Source organism: Hyperolius riggenbachi, chromosome 9 (assembly GCF_040937935.1).
Source record: "Hyperolius riggenbachi isolate aHypRig1 chromosome 9, aHypRig1.pri, whole genome shotgun sequence".
NCBI lineage: Eukaryota > Metazoa > Chordata > Amphibia > Anura > Hyperoliidae > Hyperolius > Hyperolius riggenbachi.
In genome coordinates, this window is record NC_090654.1 from 32,804,703 (window position 1) to 32,826,750 (window position 22,048).

Genomic DNA, 22,048 nt, shown 5'->3' on the forward strand with positions numbered 1-22,048 from the left:
TGGCCACGTATGTAGAAGTTATTTAAACAACTTGTACTTGTTTGAACGCTGCCATATTGTGCTGTCCATGGTTCCGCTTGTGTGCACAGTAGGCAAATGTGTAGGTCGTCAAGTTGGTTGGTGTGTGGGAAATACAAGTCGTACAATCGCTTTGTTGAGCGTTTGTCATATCGTAGAGTCAGGAACGCCCTACCATAGAGGCAAAGAGGGAAGCTGCCCCCTGTAGGGGCCTCCCAAGGTGCCCCTTCAGCTATAGTGACCCATGAGAGTGGGGATGCTGTGTGTTTACTCTGTATAGGAAAGGAGGAGGTTAATAATGGGAACCCCAAAAATGCTTTTTAGGGGACACATGATAGACACCTAATGATATTGTGTGATGGGGAGGGGGATTGGATCAGGCCTGGGAGTTGGGCCCTGGGAGTGATTTGGTTGGAAGGGAGGCATCTGGGGGGCCCCGAAGTTACTTTTGCCGCAGGGCCCCAGAACCAGCCCTGCGTGGAGTTGGTCAAACACTATGTTGGACATGTGTACAGGCAGATCCAACACAAACCACCTGACCTCTATGGGACAGAATCTAATCTTGGACCTTAAAAAACTCACTAAGAATGGTTAGCCTGACCTTTTGTCTTATGCTGAAACGTAGTGCACAGGGTGCTTACTACTATCTCTATAGGTGTCTGTAGGTTTCTTCTGCAGTGACTTGAATTCTCTTCATTAGACCTCTGGGAATATTTATTACTATTTACTTATAGTGCCCTTAACCACTTCACCCCAAGGCGGACAAGAGCGATTTTTCACCTTTCAGTGCTCATCCCTTTTATTTGACAATAGATTAATCACTACTAATCGCAATGAAATGATCTATATCTTTTTTTTTTCACCACAAATTGGGCTTTTTGGGGTTGATATTTGTTTTCAGTAATTACTTTATTTTCTATGCATTTTAAAGGGAAATAGAAGGAAAAAATTAAAAAATACACAATTTCTCCAATTTCATCCCCTATGGTTTTAATATAAACGCTGCTACTGTACATAAAACCCACACATTTTATCTGCCCATTTGTCCTGGTTATCACACGATTTTAATTATGTCCCTAGTACAAAGTATGGTGACAATATATCGTTTGGAAATAAAGGTGTATTTTTTTGGGGGGTGTTTTTTTTTCACAATTATCACGTGCACGGAAATGCACGTGCACCCGCGGGAGCGCGCACGTGCGCCCGCACAGCGGCAGCAGCACTGTCTGACTTATAAAAACGTCCTGGAGCCATTAAGAGGCTCTAGCAGGACATTTTTATAAGTCAGCATGTCATTAAGTGGTTAATGTGTAACTGTCAGGCATAAAATCAATTCTTTATTTTATTTGATAAGGCCTGTTACACTTCTACAACGCGCGCAGGAGCCGTTCTCCTGCATGCGTTTTACTAGCCTGCGGCTGTCGTCGGGAACCTGCGGTGTGACGCTGAGTAGCGGCGGTAGTATCAATTAACCCGACTGGGAAACGCCGATTCCCGACGATAAAATGCGCCGGGATGCGACGTACCGCAACGCATTGAAACGCAGCGTCGGGTGTGAAAGGTAAAAGGAAAGTCTATGGACTTTCCTTTTACCGTGGTTAACTTTGCGTTAAAACGCTGAAAAAGGGCTCTGATGTGAAAGAGCCCTAAACAAGCGGTGGGTATGCTAACCAGGCAATCCAAAAGCCTCTTTTCCTCCCATTTTCCCCTCCCACATCTTTGTTCCTCTCTGAATGGCCAATATTTCTCATGCTGAGACAATGCACTTTCTACTGCAGAGCTGGGTGGGAGTGTCTGAAGACTGAGAAGGGACCCGGGCAATAGATACACAGCGAGAGTAAGGGAGGAAATTATGTCAGGATTGGCTTCAAGATAGACACAGACAAAATGGAAAATCCTAAGAAGGATTTTCCCTTCTTTTACTATAGAAAAATCGCTAAAATCAAAACGTGGACAGTGCAATGCATATGTTAAAGGGGCACGACAGAGAAAAACTGTAAAATGTAAAATATGTGCAAACATACACAAATAAGAAGTACTTTTCTCCCAGAGTAAAATGAGCCATAAATTACTTTTCTCCTATGTTGCTGTCACTTACAGTAGGTAGTAGAAATCTCACAGAAGTGACAGGTTTTGGACTAGTCCATCTCTTCATAGGGGATTCTCAGCAAGGCTTTTATTCTTTATAAAGTTATTCCCTAAAAAGGATTTAAACAATGATGCTGGCCAGCTTCCGTGCTTCCTACACAGTTTTTTAGCAGTTGGACAGAGCAACTGCCATTCACTAAGTGCTTTTGAAAACAAATGTATCCCTGAGAATCCCCTATAAAGAGATGGACTAGTCCAAAACCTGTCACTTCTGTCAGTTGTCTACTACCTACTGTACGTGACAGAAACATAGGAGAAAAGTAATTTATGGCTCATTTTACTCTAGAAAAAATGTACTTCTTATTTGTGTATGTTTACACATATTTAAAATTTTACAGTCTTTCGCTGTAGGGCCCCTTTAAGTAAGTAGAGCAAGTATTTATCTAATTATATATGTGGTTTTTTTCTGAGATAGTATGGCTGACAGCTAGTCTTTAACAGCCTTATAATTGTCCTTCTTCGTCACTTACTGTGAACACAAACCTATTGCAGTTATTGATAATTGGTTCTGCGTTCTCTGATTGGTCCAATGATTCCGAGCTCTGTGATTGGGCTAAAATGACCAAGTTCCGATTGGAAATGCGGAAATTTAAATTCCGTGGAATCCGAATTAGCATCCCTGTCAAGTACTGGTCAACATGGCAGCTTTATGAAGTTGGACATGGGATCTGTATACAACAATCTCTCATTTATATTAACATGTCTGAACAGAATCCCATGTATTATTTCCCCAGAGAATTCCAGCAGGTGCTATCCTTTGTGAATGGGTTTCTGGTGGCATCTGTTCCCTATCCTGAGTTGAAAAGACTCGATGCAGCTCTGTCTGGCCTACTGGGTGATGAAGCCTGCAGAGAAGTTGTTACTCTGTGTTCAGAGCCTCTTCCGCATTCTCCACACGTGGTTTTTTAGGCCTCACTATGACCACATCTATAGTCAAGGAAGACAATTTAGTTTTGCCTACAAATAAGCTTGAGGGAACATGGCTGTGATTTCGTAAATGTCCAATAATAGCATCTAGTGGCAGCATTATACTAAAGAGTTTAACACATCCCAAGAGAACAGATTTGATGGTTTCAGGGCGCCAGTTGGTGAATCCACACGTCACTATGATTTGCTTCTCTACATTTTTCAGATGCCGTAGACTGGCAGTTGAATGTTAGAGAACCAGCGTTTCCCTATTTTGCCTCAACTCCCTCCACCCAACCCCTAATCTCTCCACCACTCCCTCTCAGCTGCATCCAGTCCTCCTCCTCTTCTGTCTCTACACCTCCCCTTCAGCTGCCTCCATCCAACTCCTCTTCTCTCTCCACCCCTTCTCCCTCAGTTATTTTTACCCACATGTATCTCAACCACTTTCCCTCAGCTGCCTCCTATTTCCACTCCTCTTCCATAGCTTCTCCCCATCTCCTCATTTGCTTCTACTCTCCTCCTCTGTCTACACCCCTTCCAGTCAGCTTTCTCTAACGTTTTCCTCAGCTGTCTCCACCCCTCCGCGGAGGCGTAGCTATGGGTGGGCAAGGGGGGCCATATGTCCCCGGGCGCAGCACTGTGAGGGTGCTCAGTACAGACGCTGCATAGCTGCACCCCCACCTGTGTGAGAGGCGGCTCGCTGGCTGCCTGAAGTGCTTCTCTCCCTCCCTCTGCAGAGGAGTGCAGAAGCATTAACAGCAACAGAAAAATTGGGCACATCTGGCTATCTAAAGGGGGGCACATCTAGCTATCTATGGTGGGCACATCTGGCTATCTAAAATGGGGAACATCTGCCTATTTAAATGGGGGAAAGATGGGCCCATCTGGCTATCTAAAGTGGGCACATTTGACTATTTGAAGGGGGGCACCTCAGACTATCTGAATGGGGAAGGGGGCACATTTATCCATCTAAATGGGGGAAGGGGGGCACATATGGCTATACATATACAGCAATTGTACATTTGACTCCACCCATGACTGCAACAGCATTCTGATGCATGGCCACACCCATTTTGTTAAGGGGGTGGGGGGCACAAAAACTGTCTATGTCCCCGGGTGCTGAAAACCCTAGCTACTCCTCTGCCCCTCCCGTAACCCTTGGTGACATCACATTCCATTCATTTCACACTTGGGCAGCACGGTGGTATAGTGGATAGCACTCTTGCCTTGCAGCGCTGGGTCCCCAGTTTGAAGCCCAGCCAGGGCACTCTCTGCACGGAGTTTGTATGCGCTCCCTGTGTCTGTGTGGGTTTCCTCTGGGCACTCTGGTTTCCTCCCACACCCCAAAAATATACAAATAAGTTAATTGGCTTTCTCCTAATATTGGCCCTAGACTACAATACATACACTACATTATACATACATAGACATATGGCTATGGTAAGGATTCGATTGTGAGCCCCTTTTACAGTTAGTGACAAGACGGTATGCTCTGTAAAGTGCTGTGGATGTCAGAGCTACATAAATACTATACAAAAATAATTTCACACAAGTGAATTCTTTCGGATATTAATACGTAACATCAGGAGAAATAAAGATGCATTAGAAGATGTATCCAAAACTTTTTTTTAATAACAGACATTGTATATGACACTTTCTAAGGCTTGCCCCCCCCTCCCCACCCCCCCTTCCCGGTGTTTGGATCTCTACTGTGGCTGCTGTTGTATTATCATGATCAGACAGCTGAGGAAAATCATGTATTCGTCAAACGTAACCTTCTTGTCTCCATCCATGTCCATCTTCATGATGACGCTCTTCAGGATCTCGTCTTTCTTTTTGCTGGCCTGTAAGACATGTCGTAGAAGAGGGTAGTTAGTATTAATCAAGCTTCTGCTCTATCCAGTGGGAAATACAGAATTTTCTCTCCCTTATTTGCTCAGTAATGACTTAATTACAAGTCAATCTCATAATTTATCTTGAAATAGTAATGTTATCTATTAGCATCAGTGAAGTGTAAATATGCATGACATCAGGCCAGTCTAATAATGTTTCATATCTGTTTTTTTATACAATTTAATGTTTAATGTTGCTGGCCTGTGAGACATTTGTAGAAGGAGGTATTTACTATTAATCAAAGCATATCATGTTAGTCTACAGCAACTTTTCTCAACCTTTTTACCCTGAAGGAATCCTGAAAATAACTTTTGGATCTCGAAGGAACCCCTATTTTATACAAATCATTTTTTGAACTTGAGAAACCCTTGCATTTATTTTGCAGGAGGCATGGACTTAAAATAAAAAATTGGGGGACCAGGGTGCATCTGTCACCCCAAAATATATGACACAACCACCATATATGGTATCCAGAAAATATATATTTACAATCAGTACTCCACATAAAATTATGCAACGCGTTTCGCGGGCCCCAAGCCCGCTTCCTCAGGCAAATACAAGAGCAGGAGTAACTCCGAGGTTGTGCAGAGGCGCTGCACCTATCTGCACCTATCTGCACAACCTTCTTCGTTACTCCTGGTCTTGTATTTGGTTTTAATAGACTACTAATTTTTATTCTGCTGGCGCCTCTGTAACTACTACAAATATCATTATCCACCTGGTGGATGGGTGTGGACACCCTTATTTTTCTTCTACGGAGAGCGACTTCTTAGCCTGAGTGGGGACAGACTTAAAGGGGCACTATGGTTAAATTCTTTGTTTTTTAGTCACTGTAATATTTGTAGGTGTATGTAGAGCATAGTAGATTACATGTAATGAGGCAGGTGACATTTCATTTTTTTTTTACACTGACATACTGCTTGTTTACTTTTAGAGTCACGTTGGCAGATTTACCTTACTGACGCGACTCAGGACAATCCATTTAGTTGTAGGAGGCATCTGTCCCTGCTGAGTTATTTGCCGTTACTGGTTACCCCTCTGTGCTGCGTCGTTTGGATTGTTCCTAATCTCAACCGCACAATCGTGAAGTTACACAAATCCCCCATCCGCCGTAAAGAGCAGAATTTCATCTGCTGCGCAGACTGGACTACATCACCCCTCCTCGGTGTAACGCAACTGCCATGTGAGGAGGAACGCAGCATCACTGATGACGCTGCACAGCAAGGACCGGCAGTGGGTTAAAAATACTTTTTAAAAAAAAAACACAATTAGGCAATAAACAGCAGGACACAGCTACAGCGCTTGTGTCTGCTTTATCCAGCCGCTACACTACGAACTTCAAACAGCGAAGGCTGGTAACCATAGAAACGGACAACAATAGGTGTCCGTTTCATTGCCAGCTTCGGTACAGGGGTCCTTGCTGCGCAGCGTCATCAGTGATGCTGCGTTCCTCCTCACACGGCAGTTGCGTCCCACCGAGGAGGGATGATGAAGTCCAGTAGGGAATAGGATTACTGTGTTATTGTGTAGTTAGTACTGTAGTACTGCAGTCAGTGCTAGTAGTTGTTAGAGTAGTAGTACTGCTGTGTTAGCTTTCTACAGAACTGCTGTGCTGTGAGCAGTGCCAGTGTGACAGTTAGTGTTCTCTCCTGCCAGTGTGACAGTTAGTGTCCTCTCCTCTGCTGTCTGCCTGTCACTCGGCACGTGGCACTTGGGACGTGTAACATGGCACTTTGCACTTGGCATGTGGCACTTTGCACGTGGCATGTGGAAGTGCCACGTGCAAAGTGCCACATACCAAGTGCCACGTGCCAAGTGCAAAGTGCCACATGCCAAGTGCCAGGTCCGGCATGCTCCTGGCAGACGTTACACCTGCTGCTGCTGCATTGCCTTGCTCCTGCTGTATTTGCTGCTCACACTGCCAGGGTGCCACAGGCCACTGCTGCTGTGCTGATACCACCTATATTTAACCCAAAACACAATTGCTGCATACGTTTTTGGAGGTGTCTTTGGACACAATGTGGGCTGCACGACCGCTGTCTGGAACCTAGTCCTGATGTTAATTGACAGCCATTTATTTTTGGGGGGGGGGAGATTTTAAGTCCCCACATCATCAATTAGTGTTCCCCTTTACAAAATAATGATGCGACATGCCTCATTTACTCTAAAAAAGTTTTTAAAGCACTTTAAAGGCCGCTTCCGGTTTTTCTATCCAGATATCCGAATCCGCCCGGATACCCCGGATACTGAGGTCGGATATCCAATTTGGATTCGGATCAGAAAATTTTGAACTCGGATATCCGACCCGGATCAGATATCTGGGTATTCGGATCCAAATCGGATCCGGATACCGAAAAGGGGTATCCGAGCAGCCCTGCTTCCTATTGATCTATTTATGTGCACCAAGGGGAGACAGAATACTAGCAATACAGTATATACATTTTTCCACTGTCAATTCCCATTGGTGTCCATCAACAGACCAAAAGGAAGTGGAAATTCAAGTGTAACACTGGCAGAGTCTCCTCAGTGAAAAAACTACTGCCTTAAAAGTGGGAGGAAGCTCTAAACACGTCATAAAACTAATAGCAAAATAAAAAAACAAGAAGAAACCAAATGGTTTTCAAGTTACTGGAAGGGTTAATCCTCAAACTGTTCACTTCACTTTTGTCCTGAAATGGTAATGTTATCAATTAGCTTCAGTAAAGTGTAAATATGCCTTCAAATGACATCAGACCAGTCTTATAGTGTTTCATATCTGTTTTTTACATTTTAATGTTTTAGAGCAAACATTTAATTTTGAGTTTAATCTCACTTTAAAATGCTTTCATGTGCATTTCTCAAGTAAATGTGACAATAACCATCAGACCATTTTTGGCCACCACGTCGTGCTTACCGCCACCTAAGTTAACATTGACATGCTGCGTAAAACCCAGTAAAAACCCTTGTTATCCAAAACCCAGTTAACCAGACGTCTCAAGCAACCAGTAAAAAAATCCTGGCCTTGCAGGATGCATATATCTACTTTTACACTTCTTAAGGCCTCTTGCACACTGCAAGCAATTCAGATTCAGATTCCGCTTTTTAATCAGTTTTTACCTCCGATTCAGATTCAGATTTGCAGTGTGCAAGGAGCAAACTGCAAATCTGAATCTGAATCGGAAGTAAAAACAGATTAAAAAGCGGAATCTGAATCTGAATCGCTTGCAGTGTGCAAGAGGCCTTATACAGTAATAAACCTGTTACATTAAAGAGGAACTCCAGTGTAATTAAAAAAGTGTTTTATTTTTACAATAATTATGTATAAATGATTTAGTCAGTGTTTGCCCATTGTAAAATCTTTCCTCTAATTGATTTACATTCTGACATTTATCACATAGTGACATATTTACTGCTGGCAGGTGATGTCATTGCAAGTAGATGCTGCTTGCTGTTTTGGCAGTTGGAAACAGCTATTTCCCACAATGCAACAAGGTTTACAGATGGGAAACTGCCAGGACCATGGTCCTCACAGTTTCCTGTGGGAGGGATTTCACCACAATATCAGCCATACAGAGCCCCCTGATGATCCATTTGAGAAAAGTAAAAGATTTCTCATGTAAAAGGGGTATCAGCTACTGATTGGGATGAAGTTCAATCCTTGGTCACGGTTTCTCTTTAAGTTAAGTCTTCCCTTTGTCTTAATTTGTTATTAATCACTGTATTTCATCATCATTAATACAGAGTTGGGGCTGTTCACACTTGAGTGAATGGAAATGGAAAGCAGATCTGTGAGGCGTGAAGAGTACCATCCGTTCTGCATGCAACAAATACACCCGACTGTTTCGTGTCCACAGCTCATCTGTTACGTGTCCGCACATCCGCACCGCCGCTCACCTGTCACCGCCGCCCCTCGGACAGCCCGTAGGCCAGCAGAAGCATGCAGCTCTCCATAGACTGCAGCAGGCCAATTCTCCCTAGCAACAGGGAGAATTTTCATTGGTCCAGCATGAACCAATGACATTTCTCCCTGTTGTTGAGTATTCCCATTGCTCTTTGGCAGCCCAATGATGATCCCCCAGCCACCGGGCTGTTTAGAAGGGACCAAGAAACATTGATGGGCGGCGGGACAAGTGAGTATGACGTCACAGCTGCGACGTGGATGCAGGCGAAATGGGCGATGTTGCATCTAGCCTAGTGAGAACAGACAGTGTCCGTCTTCATAGACTTTCACTAGACACATTTTCCCATCCAGGCCCGGGAAAATGTGCCAAGTTGGGACTCTGCATTCCATCTCACGTTCCTGTTTTGTAACAAGTGGAAGCGAATCCCATTTTTAACACAGGATCCGCTTCCTGCGTTTAAGCGAAGCTTTAAAAACATAACCCATGGATACGTTTTTAAAGCAAGTGTGAATCGGACCATTATGTACAGTGACCAGATTTTTCTTGGCTAAACCTGGAAGGGGGGGGGGGGCAGTGCGGCGCGCTGGGCGTATCTAGTGCCAGTGCGGCACAAAACATGGGCGTATCCATGATATGGTGTGGGTGGAGCAAACTGTAATGTAACTCTGAGACAGTGGAACAGAGTTTCCTCCCAAAACACAGATAGGCAATGTTCCCCAAACACATACGAAAGCAGTATTACTTCAATGATGTGATGTAATGAGAGTTTTGCATCATGGATGTCAGTCCATGACATGACTATGTCTCTGTAAAGTGCTGCAGAAGATGCAAGTGCTACATAAATACATAAAAATGATATGGGGGGACATTAGACATTGACTATGGCTGGGATTAGATTGTGAGCTCTGCCAAGGACATGACTACATTCTCTGTAAAGAGCTGCCTTAGATGCCAGTGCTATATAAATACAAAATAATATCATAGGACATTAGACTATGACTATGGTGGGATTAGATTGTGTGTGAAACCTGCAGAAGCTGCTGATGCTACAGTATTAGCATACCATTTAATAATCATTAGCCCCTAAAATGCCAAATGCTGCAACAATAACCCCAAAGTAGCAAATGCAGTCTCTATGACCATCAAATAACAACTGCAGCAACCGTTACCTCCGTCAAATGAAATGCAACTACCGTTACCTCTGACACATGAAATGCAGCAGAAAACAATTACTCAGACTCCGCAAACGAGCAAACATTACCTCATACGGACACAGAGTCCCACAGAGTCCCACGGCTGGGACACCTGGCGGCCAAAAGTGGGACATAACCTGGGTCACATTGCAGCCTGGGACAGGGGACCCTGAAGGTGGGATGTGTCCCAGGTAAAATGGGACGTCTGGTCAGGGTACATTATGGTATGTATATAGAGAGGGGTATAATATTGTTTTTTAGCTAGGTCTATTTATAACATTGACTCTCAAGCAACCAGAAAGCATAATGGGGGTTTCATTGACAAGCACAATGCCGTTTTTGTTTGTGAGGTCGCTCCAGGTTCCTTCCTAAAGCAGATTCTTTCCAAAGTCACGTCAGGCCACATAAATAACACAATGGACTGGGAACTCTCTGAGGAGGGACAGTGAATTGTTCTTTGTGCTGTGAATGCAATACATCATCATTACATAACAGAAATAAATAATCCATTTCTCTGTGTACCCTGATACAGGAACAGGATCTCCACCCACCTTTAAAAGAGCCCTTTTTATCAAGATATCTTAGGCTGTCACATAACTATACTGCCTGGGACTAAACTGGAGAATAAAGAGAGCCCGAGATGGGTTAAAAAAAAAAAAAAGGCTACCTGATCCACGTGGCTGAGCGGATCAGGTAGCCGCAAAAAACGCAGCTCCCCGCTGCTCCCGTGGGCTGCACTGGCCCACTTTCTATCGTGACCCTCTGGGTCACAACGCTGCAACGAGAGACTGTGTGTCATTCACAGCGTGCAGGGAGGTAGGGGAGCGGCAGGGGGCGTGGCCATGGAGAGAGAGCTGCCCAAAGGCAGCTCAGGAAACCCTATAGGAACGCCCCTGGCGGGCGTTTTGAACAGGGAATTTCTCTCAATGTTTACCTCCGAGATAGTGACAAATAATGTAATCTCGGGGGGGGGCTATAGTGCGGCCATGTGGGGGGGGGGGGGGCAGAGAGCAGCGGTGTGGGGACACAGAGGCATGTCAGGAGGCAGAGAGCATGCCTCTATGTCCCATCTGCCCACCTCGGGTTCTCTTTAAAGGAAACCTAAACTGAAAAAAATAAATCATAACTTACCTGGGGCTTCTACTAGTCCCCTGCAGCCACCCTGTGCCCGCGCTGTCACTATGTGTCCCTCCAGCCCCCGCAACGACCCTCTTCCGGCCAGCCAACTGGCTAGGTAAAGGACCACTGAGCATGTGCGGCCATGGCCTCACGTGGGGGAGCTACTGGCACAGCCACGGACATTGTTGTCCGTTGCCATGGAGACCAGCTCTTGGCTGTACACAAGATCCCCGACTGCAGCGCTGAGGACACATGCTCTTTAGCAGTTGAAGGGGACTTCGGCGGGCAGCATTATTTACAGAGCCGTACGGCGCCGCCCTGAGCTGTACGACGGCTGTTAGGCAGAAGGGCTGCACTAAAATGCAGTTACAAGATGGGAAAATCCTTTTGCTGAAGAACAGGGCAGGGGGTGAAACGTACCAGCCACATACACAGCTGGTACAGTTGCCTCCTGCAGGCTGATGGTTTAGTCTAAATTGGAACCACGTAAATGTATCTTCTGACGTTACTCCCTCAGTGTAAAATAGGTTATAATCAGCCACCATAAGTATGTCAAATATTACTATCATTGCTCATATTTTTTTATTAAATACCGTAAAATGCAGAATTTAGCAATAGTGCCCCTTTAAAGGACCTCTGTCACAAAATCTTAACATTTTAAATGCATATAAACGTATACAAATAAGAAATTTGTTTCTTCCAGGGTAAAATGAGACATGAATTACTTTTCTCCTATGTTGCTGTCACTTACAGTAAGTAGTAGAAATCTGACAGTACCGACAGGTTTTGGGCTAGCCCATCTTCTCATGGGGGGTTCTCAGGGTTTTCTTTATTATTAAAAGCACTTAGTGAATGGCAGTTTCTCCGTCCTACTGCCAAAATAGTGTGCAGCGAGCAGGGAGGCTGTCCAGCATCTTTGTATAAATCTTTTTCAGGGAGTGTCTTTATAAAGAATAAAGGCCATGCTGAGAATCCCCCATGGAGAGATGGACTAGGCCAAAATCTGTCGGTAATGTCAGATTTCTAATACTTACTGTAAGTGACAGAAACATAGGAGAAAAGTAATTTATGGCTCATTTTACTCAGGAAGAAATGTACTTCTTATTTGTATGTGTTTTAAATTTTAAGATTTTCACTAAACTTTGACCCTCTCTACATCACAGTCAGCAGACACATGGCAGCCAATCAGGCTGCACTCCCTCCTGGAGCCCCGCCCCCCCTTATAAAAGGGAGCAGCGTCGACCATGTTCTCACTCTGTGTGCTGCTGTATTAGCGAGAGAAGGGAGAGACATTGGAGAGATAGGGAAAGCGATATTGTTAGGAGGTCTGTTAGATTGCTCCTTGCTGATATTTGTTGATGAAAAGCCCCCCAAAACAGCTCTTTGAGAGCTATTGTTCTTCTGATGTGTTTTTGTGTGTGTGTGTGTGTGTGTGTGTGTGTGTGTGTGTGTGTGTGTGTGTGTGTGTGTGTGTGTGTGTGTGTGTGTGTGTGTGTGTGTGTGTGTGTGTGTGTGTGCCATTGACACTGCATATACAGCCCTGTCTGTCGCAGGCTTGCCCTTGCTAATTGCTGTACTGCACCAGGCCTAGCACATTCAGTGCATACATTTCACTGCCTCTGTGTGACTGCACTTTGTATTATACAATACCACCACCAGTCAATGCATACCTTTTCCCTGCACCTGTGTGACTGCACAATTGTATTATAGCAGCAGTCACTGCATACCTTTTCCCTGCACCTGTGTGACTGCACAATTGTATTATAGCAGCAGTCACGGCATACCTTTTCCCTGCACCTGTGTGACTGCACAATTGTATTATAGCAGCAGTCACTGCATACCTTTTCCCTGCACCTGTGTGATTGCACAATTGTATTATAGCAGCAGTCACTGCAAACCTTTTCTCTGCACCTGTGTGACTGCACAATTGTATTATAGCAGCAGTTAGTGCATATCATTTCCCTGCACCTGTGTGACTGCACATTGTATTATACCACCAGCAGTCACTGCATACCTTTTCACTGCACCTGTGTGACTGCACATTGTATACCAGCAGTCACTGCATACCTTTTCACTGCACCTGTGTGACTGCACAATTGTATTATAGCGGCAGTCAGTGCATACCTTTTCACTGCACCTGTGTAACTGCACATTGTATTATACCACCAGCAGTCAGGTCAAAAAAGTGTTCAGTACCTCACCTTTATCAAAATGAATGAGACATGGATCCCGGAGGGCTACTGCCTGCCCGAAGACTAAGTCAGTCCCCACACACAGCATCTCTTCCTGCACGCCATGTGACTGTCTGCCCCAAGACTAAGTCAGTCCCCACTCCCCACACAGCATCTCTGCCTGCAGGCCGCTTGACTGCCTTCTCCACCACCACCAACAGGGTCCAGGACTCAAGGTGAATTCCTGAATTTTTATGGCCGCTGCTGCTAGCAGCGGCTGCTACCAAACATACTAATAATTTTTCTGGTGCGTGTATATGCCTAATTTTCCTGGCTGCACTGCGGCTGCAACAACAAAACAAAAGGCATGTACATGTGTCAATTCCCCTTCGTGATCATTACCTTGCCGCGGTGAAGGGGCTTGCGTATCACAATGAAGCAATGACCTATATGAGTGTGTTGGGGGGGGGGCACACACAAGATAATAAGGTCGTTGCTTCATTGTAGACAGACCAAATTCGATCAGCTGGACAGTCACTGTTGTTCTGTCATTGAGCTACCTCAGCCTGGAGACCATATGGGCTTGAAAACTGCCATCGCCTGCACTCTGGCCATGGTGGGCACCAGTCCGCACCAGTCCAACACGGCCATCACTACACAAACAGCTGTGTGCGGTGCGTTACACAGTGAGTTTGGTCTGTCAGTGTGAAGCAGTACACTACTTACACTAACTGCTGATCCATGTATACACATGCAAGATGTTTTCAAGCACTTTAGGCCTCCAATTTAGCATGCAATGCGATTTCTGCCTTTTAGGGATTATAACGCTGCTCTGTGTCAAATCCGTAATTTTCCCCGGGACTTTTGGCATGTATAGTACTCCGCCATGCCCCCTTCCAGGTCTTAGACCCCTTTAAACATCTTTCCCATTACTTTTGTGGCCAGAAACAGTGTTTGTAGTTTTCCAAGTTCGCCTGCCCATTGAAGTCTATTGCGGTTCGAAAAGTTTGCAGGTTTACAAACTTTTTGGGAAGTTCGAGTTCGAGGTTCGCAAACCGAAAACCGGTGGTTTGAGCCATGTCTACTAACCACTCCACCCCCGCTGTCTAACCCTAACCCCACTGCCTAAGTTTACCTACTCCCTGGTGCCATAGGCATAGTTCCTGGTAACCCCTGGCGTACTCACACAGAGAGAGGGGAATTCCTTCTCCGCCAACTTGCACAGTTCATCCTGGTTCAGGGAGCTGCCATCTCCGTCACCTTTGGCATAGAAGTCAAATTTCTGAATCAGTGCGATCATCATGTCCTCGATGGTACCACATTGCTGGAGACAAAACAAGAAACAAATAATAACAATGGTATTACGAGCCTCCTTATTGGATTACTGGACAGTTTAGCTGGCAGGGCAAACTGGGCAATTGCCTAGGGCCTCAGAGCTGGCTAACATGACTTCCAAGGTCTCTCCCCAAGTTAAAGAGGATACCCAGCCTATGACTCATATTGAACAGATCCTCTTCTCCTGTAAAGTTATAATTACCTGCCGGGTCTTCTTGTTGCAAGTCAGTCGGTTCTTCTTGGCCGCCAGCTTGTGGCGTGTACCCCCACCCCCCTACTGAAACCCTCTACTCAAGGTAGAGAAAACCCAATGCCATTTTCAGAGGGGGCAGGGCTACGTGGCGAAAGTCGGGGACCATGAAGCTCCTGGATCCGGAACCTATGGCGACTTGACAATTAGTGTTTATCGGGGGATCGGAGGGTTAAGGTTAGCCATGGAGGGTAGGAGGGTTGAGGCTAGCCATCGGGGTAGGAGGATTAAGGTTAGCTGTGGAGGGTAGGAGGCCCAAAGTTAGCTATGGGGGTAGGAGGGTTAAGGTTAGCTGTGGGGGTAGGAGGGTTAAGGTTAGCTGTGGGGGTAGGAGGGTTACAGTTAGCTGTGGAAGGTAGGAGGGTTAAGGCTGGCCATGAGGCTAACAGAGTGAAGGTTAGCTGTGGAGAGTGGGTTAAGGCTAGCTGTGGGGGAAGGAGGGTTAAGATTAGCCATAGAGTGTAGGAGGGTTAAGGTTACCCATGGAGGGTAGGCGGGTTGAGGCTAGCCAGAGGGGTTGGAGGGTTAAGGTTAGCCATGGAGGGTAGGAGGTTTTGAGGATAGCCGTTGGGGTAGGAGGGTTAAGGTTAGCTGTGGAGGGTAAGAATGTTAAGGTTAGCCATTGAGGGTAGGAGGGTTGAGGCTTGCCATCGGGGTAGGATGGTTGAAGTGAACCAGAGAAGAAGCACCCTCATGTATTTTACCATATCAGTGGGAACATTAGAGAAAACACCTACCCTGCTCTCTATTTCATTCTTCACTGCTCAGCCTGCTTGTTAGGAGCCCTGATACAATCCCTGACTGAGCATTCAGTCTGGCTTTGCTCAGGAATCATTATAGCTGTGTCTGTCTTATCTGATGTCTTTTCAAGCCCAAGCCTGCCCCCTTCCTTCTGGCTCTGCTATAATGACTCAGCTATAATGATTCCTGAGCAAAGCCAGACTGAATGCTCAGTAGGGGATTTTATCAGGGCTGCTAACAAGCAGGCTGAGCAGTGAAGAACGAAACAGAGAGCAGGGTAGGTGTTCTCTCTAATATACCCACTGAAATATATGGTAAAATACATGAGGGTGCTTCGTCTCTGGTTCACTTCAAGGTTAGCTGTGGAGGGTAGGAGGGTTAAGGCTAGCCATCGGGTAGGAGAGTTAAAGTTAGCCGTGGAGGGTAGGAGGGTTGAGGCTAGCTATCGGAGTAGGAGGGTTAAGGTTAGCTGTGGAGGGTAGGAGGGTTAAGGTTAGCCGTGGAGGGTGAAGGTTAGCCGTGGAGGGTAGGAGGGTTAAGGTTAGATGTGGAGGGTAGGAGGGTTAAGGCTAGCCATGGAGGGTAGGAGGGTTAAGGTTAGTTGTGGAGGGTAAGAGGGTTAGGGTTACCCGTGGAGAAGGGGTTAAGGTAACCCGTGGAGGGTAGGAGGGTTAAGGTTAGATGTGGAGGGTAGGAGGGTTAAGGCTAGCCATGGAGGGTAGGAGGGTTAAGGCTAGCTGTGGAGGGTGAAGGTTAGCCGTGGAGGGTAGGAGGGTTAAGGTTAGTTGTGGAGAGTAGGAGGGTTGAGGTTAGGATACCATAAGGCACTATAGGCACGTGCCTACAGGCGCCTGATGATGGAAACGCGGCTCACTCCCCTCCCCAAGCGCCTCCCTCCTTCACTATGCAGAGTCCAGAGCAGAGCGTAAATGAGGTTACTCACCCAGCTCTCAGCATTCCACTGACGAGATCTCCCTTCAGTCAGGAGCACCTCTAGCTACTTAATGCTGAGGTTCCTCTAGCTACCTAATGCTTGGGGGCACCTCTAGGTACCTAATATTGAGGCTACTTCTGGCTACCTAATACTAAGGGGCACCCATAGCTGCCTATGACAGGCAAGGGAAGTAAGGGAGAAGTGACAGCTGAGACAGCCAGCACACTTGTGGTGCAGTTTGCAAGGCCAAATTTATACTTTTTCTGCCCTTAGGCCAACTTTCTTGCAGCTTCCCTTCCATGTGCAGCACCCCCTCCTATTCCCTGCGCAGCCCCCTTTTCCATGTCTGACATTCATGTACAGCAGCCTCCTTCATTTCTATACAGGTGCCTTGGGCAGCAGCTGCCTATTTCCATGTGTTGCACCTTATTTGCAACCTTTGTATTCCATTTGCAGCCTCTTCTTCCATATGCAGCAATCCCTCTTCCATGTCCAGCCGCCCCTTGGCCAGCTGCCACTCAAGGCCCGAGCCTTGGTGGCCTTTCCAGAAATCTGGCCCTGGCAGTTTGGTGGGGGGTTTGTAGGTTCATGGCGGGCGAAGCTAAGGTGCCAGGACATCTGTGCCTATACCCTCCTGTGAGGTGATCCAGGCCTTCCCGCCTCCATGGGAAAGAGACGCTGCGTAATGACAGGCCGTGTTTATAGAGAGGTGTGTCTGCATCATGTTGTGTTGGTTTGTCCGGTTGGGTTTGTGCTCAGCCGCCGCCTACGCAGCTCACAGCAGCCACACAGAGACCTCATTATATCCCCAGCAGCTGCTGACATAAGGAAGGCTCCCGCCTGCACAAAAACTGCTCAAAACTAATTCCTACCCCGAGCTTATCTTACATAACCACAGAAATGGCTTTAAACTAGATTTTTTTTTTTTTTGCATGTGCTACTAAAGCAGCACCATCGTGAAAATGCTTACAATCTAAAAATGCATACATAAAAAATTAACACATCTCCCAAGGTAAAATGAGCCATGAATTACTTTTTTTCTATGTTGCTGTCATTTACAGTAGATAGTAAAAAACCTGACAGATCTGACAGATTTTTGACTAGTCCATCTCATGGGGGATTCTCAGTATCCCCTTTTTTTAATTAGAGATCACTCCCTGGAAAGAATCTGTACAACGATGGCATCCAGCTTTCCTACTCATTTGCACACAGTTTTGGCAGTTTGACTCAGCAGCTATAGTTTAGTAAGTTGCGTTATAACTGAGAATCCCCCATGAGGAGATTTACTCTATGCGCTGTAAGTGACATTACTGAGTGTTCTAAAGCCGGTGGAAAAGATCTCTGGTCTCCCAGAATGCTATTGGGTGGAAGAATTCCACATAAGGTGCACAGGTGAAAGGATCACTATCACAAAAACCATAAAATGTTAAATGCATGTAAATACATACAAATAGGAAGTATATTTCCTCCAGAGTAAAATGAGCCATAAATTACTTTTCTCCTATGTTGCTGTCACTTACAGTAGGTAATAGAAATCTGGCAGAACCGAAAGGTTTTGGACTAGCCCATATCCTCATGGGGATTCTCAGGGTATTCTTTATTTTCGAAAGCAATTAGTGAATGGCAGTTGCTCTGTCCAAATGCCAAAAAAGTGTGCAGCGAGCAGGGAGGCTGGCCAGCATCATTGTATAAATCCTTTTCAGGGAGTGTCTTTATAAAAAAATAATGGCTGAGAATCCCCCATGAAGAGATGGATTAGTCCAAAACCTGTCAGTTCTGTCAGATTTCTACCACCTACTGTAAGTGACAGCAACATAGGAGAAAAGTAATTTATGGCTCATTTTACTCTGGAAGAAACATACGTATCTGTAGGTGTTAACATGTATTTTAAATTGTATGATTTTTGCAATAGTGGCCCTTTAAGCCTTAGTGGGAGGGTAACCGGTCTACATACCAATATACAGCAATACATGCAGTAGCTATAGGCAGTGTTTCTGATACTGAATCCAGGATATGTAATGTAAAAGTGAGTTTCCTGAATCATTTACTGCATTCTTCTATACGTCATTACGGTTCCTCTTTCCAGGACCCCTCAGTGCCAAATCTGTCAGAACAACCGGTTTTGGACTAGTCCATCTCCTCATGGGGGGATTCTCATGGTTTATTTTCAGAAGCATTCCCTGATTGTCAGTTTAACTGACAATACAGTGTGCAAGTGAGTAGGGATTCTGACTGGTATCTTAATATTATGGCAGTTAAACTGCCATTCAGGAAATTATTTTGAAAACAAAGAAGATCCTGAGAATTCCTCATGAGGAGATATACTAGTTTAAAACCTGTTAGTTCTGTCAGATTTTAACTGCTTACTTTTTTTGCTGGGTCGGCCCTTTACGTCCACCAGACTTGTTTTGGGTGTGTCAATCCTTCAGCTATGAATTTTAATAGTCAAAGCAGCACTGCAGAGGTACGAAGACTGTACACACATCCGAAGGGATGCTGAGGGGATCCTATATACCTTATTTGCATGCTTAGTTCTATTTACAGGAAATGAAATGCAAACTAGACTAGCAAATGCAAAGAGGGAAATCCTATACTGTCTGGAAGGTATAGAGGAACCATGTACAATATGAAAAATAAATGTATTGGTTTTTTTTCTGATGATCCCCTCACATTATTATCTTCATCACTTGTGCAATGTAAAAGTCACACACAGACTTCATGTAAATCCAATTTCTGTATTTCACAATATTTGAAGCAGAGCCACACCCAGGAGTTTGGACGACATCCAGCCATACGAAGAATGCAGAGACTACAGCTTGTACAGACAGCAATGGGTAACAGCTATGCCCAGTGCTGCTAATCCCACACCGGCAACCAATAAGAGCTGCCATAATGTACTCACTCCTTGTCTTCTGTACTTCTTTCAACTGCTGCAGACTGGCAGTTGGGAAATTATTGGTGTGATCGATTTCTAGCAGATTCAAACAATCGAATAGTCCGGATATTGATGCAAAGGCCACCTTACAGGACTTCTCCAGCGAAAAAAAAAAATAAGCAGTTAAAATCTGACAGAATTGACAGGTTTTGGACTATTCCATCTCCTCATGGGGGATTCTCAGGGTTTTCTTTGTTTTCAAAAGCATTTCCTGAACGGCAGTTTAACTGCCAAACTATAAAGATACCAGCCAGCCTCCCTATATGTCTGCACACTATTTTGTCAGTCAGACTTTGCAACTGCCGTTCAGGAAATGCTTTTGAAAAAAAAAAACGAAAAAAAAAACCTTGAGAATCCTCCATAGGTAGATGGACTAGTCCAAAACCTATTTCTTCTGTCAGATTTTAATTGTTCACTTTTTTCGCTGTGGTGCTCTTTTAACTAGTAGGATTATCATGGGCTTCTTTCCAATGACAGCAGGGGAAGCTGAGAAACAGTCTCGCCTTTGAGATGGGATAGGAAAGTTATTTTGTGTGGGTGTGGGGTGGTCAAGGGGCGGAGAAAAGAGATCTTCTAAAAAGCCCAACTTGAACTTCATCAGAAATTGATCGTTTTGGGTATTAGGGGGACTAAAGTCACCAGTGTCACCATACAGTGGTGGTGCTAAAGAGCTGTGGGCCACAGTGCAAGTTTTATATTGAGTCCCCCAAGTACTCTATACATAATTGATACGGCGCACCAAATCCTGCCAAGGACAGCTGCAGTGTCAGAGGTGCAAGAAGAGGATAGGGAACAGCTTGTTAATGATTACCACTATTCAAAGTATCTATAGAAGTGATCATTACCAGCACAGGACCAATAAAGAGCTAATACTTCAGTTGAGGGAGGGCACCTCAGTCCAAGGGCCCTGGTGCAGTCGCAGCCTCTGCACCCCCTATTGCTACACCACTGCCACCATACCTAGTGCACAGAGGCTCACTGGATTGTGCCTGTGTAGGCGCTCTGTGTCCCCCTAGACACCGAACATTTATATTGCACTTTTCTCCTGCCTGACTCAAAGCAGCAGAGCTGCAGCCACTACGACATGCTCAGTAGGCAGTAGAAGTGATAGGGAGTCTTGCCCAAGGTCTCCTCACTGAATAGGTGCTGCTGGCTTACTCAACAGGAAGAGCCGAGATTCAAACCCAGGTCTCCTGTGTCAGAGGCAGAGCCCTTAAAAGTAAACCAGAGGCGTGAAAAGCTTAAAGAAAACCTGTAATGAAAAAAAACTCCCCTGGGGGGTGCTCTGCTCGGGTGGGGGAAGCTTTCGGATCCTCTTGAGGCCTCCCCCATCCTCCTCGGTCCCATGGCGGCGGCGATAGAGCTCCCCAAACAGCGGGGATGTAAATATTTACCTTCCCAGCTCCAGCGAAGGTGCAGTATCGGCTCTCCGCTCGAAGATAGGCGGAAATAGCCGATCGCTGTCGGGCCGCTCTCCCGCGCAGCCGCAAGTTTCCTGCGCAGTAGAGCGGACCTGACAGAGATCGGCTATTTTCGCCTATCTCCGTGCGGAGAGACGCAACAGCGCCCCCGCTGGAGCCAGGAAAGGTAAATAAATCAGCGCTTGCCTTTGGCAGAGTAGTGTCTCACTGGTGCTGGTGGGCAGATGAGATGCTACACTGCTAAAGGGCCCAGTAGGGAAATTTGGCTGCTACAATAGGCCCCATAATGCTGCTTTTTGGTCGAGGGTGTCTGTCGGAGGGCCCCTGGGTTAAGTTTGCCCTGGGGCCCCACTGTTATGCCCAGGGTATGTATCAAATCTTTAGCCTTTCACGTCTCTGGTACACTTTAACCATTACACTAGCCAGCCACTAAAACTAACTGCATCTGTAGCTGCAAAGCCCAGTGCCTGGTATAGCGGTACTGTGCCTGGCACTTGGTGATGGCACTAGTCTGGGAATACGTATCAGGCAGAGAGCGAGATGGCTGCAGAAGCGAGGCAACACTTACCTGGGCCATTGTTGCACTTGGGAGGAGAGTTCAGCCAATGTATCTGTCAGAGAGAGTCTCACCCATTATATAGAGAAATCCTGGCAGTGCCACTCCCAGAGCAAAGCCCACATGAAAGTGCCTGTAGGTGGGGGGCAGGGAGGACTATGCCCTGACTCCTCTTCTCATCATTGGCTCCTCTTCTCAGAGGGACGGCCTTTCACAAACTCTCTGCCAAACTTCTGGAAAACTTTAGTAGTTTTCCGTCTGCAAGAGAAGTTAACCCCGGCCAGGCAAAATCATCATCAGTCACTCCGCACACCAGTGTATCAGAGCATCACGCAAGATAATTACAGGGTTAGCGGGAAACTAAAAGCCTTACGTCATGTGTACGTCTGATTTGCTGTAACAGGAAGGAATCCCTTTGTTAATGCAGATGATATCACTGATCAACACTGCTGTTTTGCTTTGGAAAGGTTAGGTAGTCCTTTTGTATATTGCATAGCCAGTGGTGTAGCTAAGGAGCTGTGGGCCCCGATGCAAGTTTTACATG

General features: G+C 45.7%; 1 protein-coding gene across 2 annotated transcripts; it reads right to left on the bottom strand.

Annotated features, from left to right (window-relative positions):
- Positions 1 to 4,740: 4,740 nt before the first annotated feature.
- On the bottom strand, positions 4,741 to 21,658 carry LOC137532180 (protein S100-A4-like). 2 transcript variants are annotated; one of them, XM_068252410.1, is made up of 3 exons: positions 21,517 to 21,658; positions 14,519 to 14,656; positions 4,741 to 4,919 (listed from the first exon to the last, which is right to left on the bottom strand). In XM_068252410.1, exons 1-3 carry the CDS (start codon positions 21,523 to 21,525, stop codon positions 4,782 to 4,784), a joined length of 285 nt encoding a protein of 94 aa, XP_068108511.1. In that variant the 5' UTR covers positions 21,526 to 21,658; the 3' UTR covers positions 4,741 to 4,781. The 2 variants fall into 2 exon arrangements, with proteins under 2 accessions (XP_068108511.1, XP_068108510.1); XM_068252409.1 differs by lacking the exon at positions 21,517 to 21,658 and adding an exon at positions 18,113 to 18,223.
- Positions 21,659 to 22,048: the final 390 nt, after the last annotated feature.